The sequence below is a fragment of the Hydra vulgaris genome, chromosome 02 (assembly GCF_038396675.1).
Source record: "Hydra vulgaris chromosome 02, alternate assembly HydraT2T_AEP".
NCBI classification, from domain to species: Eukaryota; Metazoa; Cnidaria; class Hydrozoa; order Anthoathecata; family Hydridae; genus Hydra; species Hydra vulgaris.
The window spans coordinates 65,898,720-65,906,741 of NC_088921.1; the positions used below are offsets into that span (position 1 = coordinate 65,898,720).

The following is an 8,022-nucleotide window of genomic DNA, read 5'->3' on the forward strand; positions in this document are numbered from 1 at the left end:
AAAGTGATTTCCTGCCTAGACTCTTCTACAGCATGTGGCCCAGACAACATACCTGTTATTGTCTTGCAGAAGTGTTCTCCTGAGCTGTCGTCTATACTCTCAAAACTATTCAACAAGTGCTTATCAGAGTCTTGTTTTCCAGCCTGCTGGAAAGCCGCATCTGTTATCCCTACCTTCAAAAATTCTGGAGAGCGATCTGATTCGTCTAACTACCGTCCCATAAGTCTTCTTCCTATCATAAGCAAGGTTTTTGAATCTTTAATTAACAAACACTTAATTTCTCATCTTGAATCTAATAACTTACTTTCTGAACATCAATATGGGTTTCGATCTTCTCGTTCTACAGCTGATTTGCTAACAGTAATAACTGACAGGTTTTATCGTGCATAAGATGAAGGTGGAGAGGTTAAGGCCATCGCTCTTGACATTTCAAAAGCTTTTGATAAAGTTTGGCATGCAGGTCTTCTTCATAAGCTTTCTTCTTATAGTGTATCCGGCAACATCTTTAAGATCATTGAATCCTTCCTTTTCAACCGTAGCATAAAAGTTGTCCTCGATGGACAACACTCTTCTTCTTATTCTGTAACTTCAGGGGTTCCTCAAGGTTCTATCCTTGGCCCTATACTCTTTTTAATTTACATTAACGATCTTCCAAATATTCTCACATCTAAGGTGGCATTGTTTGCTGATGATACTACCATTTATTCTTGTCGTGATAAGAAACCAACACCCTCTGATTGCTTGGAGGGGGCATTTGAACTTGAAAAGGATCTCACTTCTGCTACAGCATGGGGCTCACAGTGGCTGGTGAACTTTAATTCAGATAAAACTCAATTTTTTTCAGCCAATCGTTACCGCAATAATTTAGATCTTCCTATATTTATGAACGGTGATGTACTCGATGAGTCACCTACTCTTCATCTTCTAGGATTAACTCTTACTTCCAATCTTTCTTGGAAACCATATATCAAATCAGTTGCAAAATTAGCATCTGCTAAGGTTGCATCTCTTTATCGAGCTCGCCACTTTCTTACTCTGGATTCTATTCTCTATCTCTATAAATCTCAAATCCGGCCTTGTATGGAATACTGTTGCCATATCTGGGGCGGATCTTCTAATGATGCCCTTTCTCTTTTAGACAAGGTGCAAAAACGCATTGTAAACATAGTTGGACCTGCTCTTGCAGCCAACCTTCAACCATTATCACATCGTTGTAATGTTGCTTCTCTTTCTCTTTTCTACAAATACTATAATGGGCAGTGCTCTAAAGAGCTAGCGTCTCTTGTGCCATCTACTAAAATTCATTCTCGTGTTACTCGTCATTCAATTAAGTGTCATCCTTTTTCTGTGACTGTTTCTAAGTGCTCCAAAAACGCTTATTCTTCTAGTTTTTTTCCTCGAACATCACTTCTTTGGAATTTGCTTCCTTCATCTTGCTTTCCTGATTGGTATAATTTGCAATCTTTTAAATCGTCCGTCAATCGTTATCTTGCTCTACAATCTTCATTTTTTCTCTTACAGTAACTTCCAACTTTAATTAGTTGCTGCTTGCAGCCTTGTTGGAAGCGAAGATGTTTAAAAAAAAAAAAAAAAAAAAGTTCAGGACTGTGGATTGTTAGTTTGGTGTATTGTGTGTGATCAAGGATCAACTAATATTGCAGCACTTAAAATTCTTGGTTTTTCAAAAATAAAATCTTATATTCAACACCCGTCTTTAAAAAATAGAATTCATATTATCTTTGATCCCCTCATCTAATTAAAAGTGTTCGCAATAATCTTATGCGACATAACATTAATATTGATGGTAATATAGTTTCATGGAATCACATTAGAATGTTGTATGAGCTAGACAAATGCAATCTTATCCGTCTTGCACCAAAATTGACTGACAAACATCTCGATCCTGGAGCATTTCTAAAAATGAGAGTTAATCTAGCAACACAAGTATTAATTCATCAGGTTGCCACCGCATTGTCTTTGTGTGTCACTGCAAATATATTACCGTCAACTGTAAGAGTGACTGCCCAATTTGTTGAAAAAATGGATATTCTTTTTGATCTGTTAAATTCAAGAAAGCTTCAGGGTGATAAACCTGCTCGTTGTGCTATAGCAACTAATGGAAATAACATTACATTGTTAAAAGAACTCCAAACTTGGATTAAGAAATGGAAGTTTTGTGATGTACAATCCCAATCCAAGATAGCTAGTCATTGGGGGTTAAATGTTACAATTAACAGTATACTAGAATTGTGCCAGGAGCTTCTCTTGGAAGGATTTCCTTTTGTTTGCACATCTCGCTTCAACCAAGATTGATTAGAAAGTTTTTTTGGAACTATACGGAGTAAAGGAGGGTGGAATGACAGACCGACTGTAAGACAATTTCGAGCAGCTTACCAGAATACCCTTTTGCTGTTGTCAGTAGAAACTAGTAAGTCTAATAGCAACTGTCTGGCAGAAACAGATTTTAGTGTGGCATTGTATCTAAATTCCTTATTTGAAAATTCACAAAAAATACTAACTAAAAAAGATTGTCTATTTTTTGATAATAATACAAAAAATAATGTTCTTTTAAACAGATTTCCTGTTGCTATCCTTATAAAATAATCTATTGAACAATCACATACATATTTCTCTAACTTGTTAATAAAAAGAATCTCTCTGTGTCAACATTGTAAGGTAGTACTTTGCAGTGAATCGATTGATTTTACAATAGCTAGTAAGAATGGTATGGAGACCAATAAACAAACAAACATCCAAAATTGTTATCCAAATTCATCGTTAGTTTCTTTCATTTCTAATATGGAAGTAGTTTTCATAGAATATATTGAAAAGTGGCTTGATATGGAAAACCTGGCTTTTAGATTATCTTCCAAAATAATGGAAATATGTTCTTTTGAGTTTTTATTCAAATATCACTTCGAACATGCTTTTTACCTACAAAAAAAAATAGTCCATATATTCGTCATATCACGAATATTTTATTTTATTAAACTGTATAACCGAGATCTTTCTCCACGAAATAAAAAAAACTATAAAAAGATGGAACGTTTGCTACACAAATAATTTCAATTGTATAATAAGAACAATTATATATATATATATATATATATATATATATATATATATATATATATATATATATATATATATATATATATATTTCTGATTTTTCTAGTTTTCAGAGTTGTTTTATATTTTTTATGGCAACCAGATTTAAGTGGGTTCATATTTTAAGTCAAAAATGTAATTTAACAAATCGAGTCCAAAATTAGATTAAAAAACCAATAAAGTATTTAGAAATATTTCATTACTAATAGCATTTGTTGCTTTATATAACTTTATATATATTCGTTTTTAATTTGTTTTTTAAATGTTATTCTATCCGGGCATCCCATAATCCTCTGCAAACAAATTAACATTTTTTTACGCAAGTCGACAGCCCTTGGGTGCCAGTTAGTCGTTAATCGATTGTTGGTTTCTGTCGATTGCAGATTTTAAAAGAAACTTTCAAATGGCTAAATTAAAACATTTTCTTAGCATGTCTTGCATTTCTTTACAGTCTGTAAGAAAATTAATTGAGAACGGTTGTATTGAAAATCTACGAACTGTTTATTCCGAATTGTCGTTAAGGATTAATTTCCTTCACAAACCAGATCTTTATGACTTATTGACTGTTCAAAAGTCAATAAAGAGAAATATTTCTGTCGAGTGTGGCATTCCACAGAATTCAAGGAAAACTATGGCGTTGAAGTAAGCATTTCTCTATTTATTTCAAAAAGTAAAAGAAAAAATATTTGGAAAAATTCATTCTTTACATCAACTACAACAATAGTAATAATAATATTATTAATAACAATAATAATAATAAAAATAAATTTGACTTAAAATTGCTTTAAGAAAATTAGCATAAGCAAACCATTTTTTTAATTTATCTTTTGCTTTAATCTAATTGATTTGCTTTTTTTTTATCAAACATAAATTCTTGAATAAAATTTTATTTTACATTAAGTTTGGTGCTTGGCGTTGGATCTTTTTTACTGTGTATTAAAAAGCTTTATTCATTTTTTTTACAGATCTGAATCTACTGGTAGTTGTCTATTTAGTTCGTTTTCTATTTGCCTGAGTGGTGATAATAGTTTGGTAATGGATTTAAGAATTCTGACAGCAATTGATTTATATTTAAATCCCTCATTTTATAGTAATCATCCATCGTTTGTCAGCTTGTGCTTAAAGTATCCAAATGAGTTTTCATCGATAGATAATTTGTTAGCAGTGTCTGTGTCCACACATTCTGTAGACTCAGGAAAACTAAAAGATGATCTTGTTAAGGAAGAAGCATTACATATATGTCAAGAATTTGTATGGTCTGGTTTTCTTTGCGTTCTTGCTCCTTCAACTGTGTGTTTTAAACGAGTTCAGTGTTACTACAGAACAATTAGTTCGTTCCTAAAATATAAACTTATGTTTAATCTTAAAATTGAACCTCGTATTTTATCTCCATCATCAGATGTTCTGAATTTATTGTTTTGTTTTGAAGGATCAAATCCTTCACTTCTATATAAACACAATCATTATGTACCTCTAGTTTTTGTTCCAGATGAGAAGTGCTTGAAGCGTAAATTTTTATGTAAAAAAGTTAGTAATTGTGCTAAACAATTAACAATTACTATGTTTACAGATAAATACAACACCAATCAAGAACCACCTATTTCTACCATTGCTGATAAATCTTTTTTATATGAACTTAATAACAACAAATTTATAACACCCTCTCACAGAAATAGTGTCTTTGATTCCTTTATAGATTCAAAATCGTGTTCTTCCAATACTTTGCTACCTTTAAATAAAAATGATTGTAAAATTAAAAAAAAAAGTTTTTATCTGCCAAAATTTCAAAACTAGAGTCTAATACAAATAAGTTGTCAGGTGAATTTCCTAGTGAATATGATATTGCATGCTTTCGTTCACAGGCATCTACTTTAAATGATTTGCAATTAAAAAACTTGATTAGAAATGTTTTGCCAGATGAGCGTTATTGTTTTTCAAAAACATGGGCGATCTTTCCAACTTATCTGGTTAAAGCAATTTTTATGGCTTAGTTATTCACCATCTGAAAATGGATCATATTGTTTGAGTTGTGTTTTGTTTGGGTTTAAGTACTTTTCGAAATCTAGTAGATGTAAAAACTTGTTTTCTCAGCCTTTAAAGCACTGGCCAGATGCTGTGAGTGCTTTTAAAAGACATTATCATGGGAAAAAAGGAAAGATTAATGAACATCACTTAGCTGTACAAAGTCTTCATTATAACACCTGGACCATATTTTCAGCAGTTTTAAATACAATGAATGGAAGTATTCAAAATATTGATATTTTAATTAATAAAGAATATGAAAAGGAGGTTGCTTTAAATCGGGACGAATTGCATTCAATTGTTGAATCATTTTCTTAGGCCGTCTCAATATAGCTTTTAGAGGTCATCGTGACAATTCCCAACATCATCCTACTGTTGGAAAATATTCTTTAGTAAATGGAGTCGGAAATTTTGTTGAACTTTTAAACTACAGGATCAGAGGTGAGGATAAAGTTCTTGAGCATCATCTTAACAGCTGTGCAAAGAATGCATCTTATATTTCTAATTCGTCACAAAATGAATTAATAAATTATTGTGGAAAATATATCCAGAATATTTTAATTTCCGATATAAAGGAAAATCAATTTTTTTTGATAATTACTGTTGAAGCATCTGATTGCTCCAATCAGGAACAAATGTCTTTAATTATAAGATTTATAGATAGTTCTTTTGATGTAAGAGAAGAAGTTATGGGTTTTTTGCATTGCAAATATGGTTTATCAGGAGAAGCTCTTTGCAAAACTATTTTATTATGTCTTAAAGATTATTCTCTTGACATTTCCAATTGTCGAGGTCAGGGGTATGATGGTGCAGGATCTGTTGTTGGTCATATTAAAGGTCTTGCAAAGAGAATTAAAGATTACAATGACAAAGCAGTTTATACTCACTGTTTTAGTCATCGACTTAATCTTAGTGTAGCAAATTCGTGCAAACTGCAAGAAGTCAGAAATATGATGGAGCAAGTAAAACAATTGTCTTATTTTTTAATTTTTCTGAGTCAAGACAAAATTTATTAGAAGCAGCTATCACCAAACATTGTCCTTCTGCTACAAAGAAAAAATTAATTGATGTTTGTCACACAAGATGGGTTGAACGCATAACTGGGTTGAATGATTTTGAAAGTTTGTTTGTACCTATTGTTTTTTGTCTTGAAGGAATGAGTATGAACTTAGAAAAAAAGTGCAATAAAGAAACTTCCTCACAAGCTTCTTGTTTTTTAAAACTCATTACAACTTTTGATTTTATTGCATCTTTAGTGATTACTTGAACATTTCTTGACTACACTATTCCTGTTACACAAATGTTGCAAGGAAAAACTTTTGATATTTGTGATGGTTTAAGTTCTGTTTCAGCTTTAAAAAGTTGTATGCTTACACTTAGAAGTCTAATAGATGATTATCACATAAAGTGGTATGATACAATTCTTTGTTTTGCTTCTAAAGTTGATGTTGCAGAAGTTAAATTAAAAATATCAAGGTGTCAAATATATAGAAATATTGTTCCTTCTTGTTCAACTTCAGATTATTTCAAGAAATCGTTAACCATACCACTTATCGATCACCTCCTATTTGAAGTTAATAACAGATTTAGTGTTGATGCTTTGGTTGCTTATGATGCTTTGGTTATTATTCCAGATAAAATGTCTTATGTTTCTAAGAAGATTGACTGGAAAATTGAGTTTCAATCTTTTGTAAATTTTTATTCAACAGATTTGCCATGTGCAATTTCTTTAAGCGCAGAACTTGATTTGTGGAAAGCTTTTGGGTTCAAGAAAAAATTTGCTTACCAGATAATATTTCAAGTACTTTAAAAAGTCTTCCTAAAAATCAATTTGCAAATTTAAGAGTTAGTCTTTGCATTCTAGGAACATTGCCTGTAAGCTCTTCTGCTTGTGAAAGATCGTCTTCAGCTATGAGACGATTAAAAAACTACACACAAAGTACTATGTCATCTGAGAGAATGAACAGTCTTGCTTTATTGCATATTCACCAAGAGATAGAACCTAATATTGAAAAAGTTATAGACTTATTTGCACTTTAAATTGTAGATTAAAATTTTACAGATAAAAATTGTTACCTTTTTTTTTTTTTTTTTTATAATTCATTTTCTTTAAAAGTTTTTTTTATTTGTTAATTTGTAAGTTAACTTTTAATATTTTATGTTTGACGCTTTTTAAGTTGTTTTGAATTTTTAACTTCATATATAATTAGTTTATGTAATACATAGTGTCTGGGCCATATTAGTAACAAAATCTTTTTTTTTTTTTGAAATATACAGTTAACTTTTTTCTGAACAAAGTGTGTTGTTAAAACTCCAGAGGTCAGTCCTTCCTCAATTTTAAACAAGCAATGAACAGGGGGTTGATTATGTAATAAATATAAGACTAAGAATAAGTATAAATATTACAAGTAGTTGTTCTTCCAACATATCATTTTAATTAAATTAATTTGATTGAAAAAAAAAGTGAAATGTTAGTATTACTTTTTTTAAATATTTTTTTAGTTTAAAATGAATTTTTTATTATTTATATTTTATAAAACACATGAAATAAAACAAATTAAAACTATGAAAGTAAAATTATTTTAATTAGATCTTTTAATATAAAATAATATTTCAAAATTTTGATTCTAAATATGCTTTTTTTTTTTTTCTCTCTTTAGTAACCTTAACACCTTCAATCAGTAAATAGGATTTTATCAGTTTTTATATTTAAAAAATATATATGATTTTACTTTTTGATGTAATGTATTTTTTATATTTTAACTAAGAGCATTATGTTTTATACAAATTTAAATATTTATTTTATTAAATATATCTTTTTTCTATTTTTTAGTTCTACCTTTTAAAACGTTCTACTCAGCGCCATTATTTTAGTTTACCTTGCTTAACTGT

The 8,022-nt window shown here is 30.1% G+C and overlaps 2 protein-coding genes across 2 annotated transcripts; both read left to right on the plus strand.

Moving 5' to 3' along the window:
• The first annotated feature begins 3,437 nt into the window (after window positions 1-3,437).
• LOC136077114 (uncharacterized) lies at window positions 3,438-7,427 on the plus strand. The gene is made up of 2 exons (XM_065791728.1): window positions 3,438-3,750; window positions 4,074-7,427. Exons 1-2 carry the CDS (start codon window positions 3,512-3,514, stop codon window positions 4,900-4,902), a joined length of 1,068 nt encoding a protein of 355 aa, XP_065647800.1. The 5' UTR covers window positions 3,438-3,511; the 3' UTR covers window positions 4,903-7,427.
• On the plus strand, window positions 5,014-6,397 carry LOC136076249 (52 kDa repressor of the inhibitor of the protein kinase-like). Its single transcript, XM_065789723.1, has 3 exons — window positions 5,014-5,350; window positions 5,449-6,088; window positions 6,133-6,397. Exons 1-3 carry the CDS (start codon window positions 5,014-5,016, stop codon window positions 6,395-6,397), a joined length of 1,242 nt encoding a protein of 413 aa, XP_065645795.1.
• Window positions 7,428-8,022: the final 595 nt, after the last annotated feature.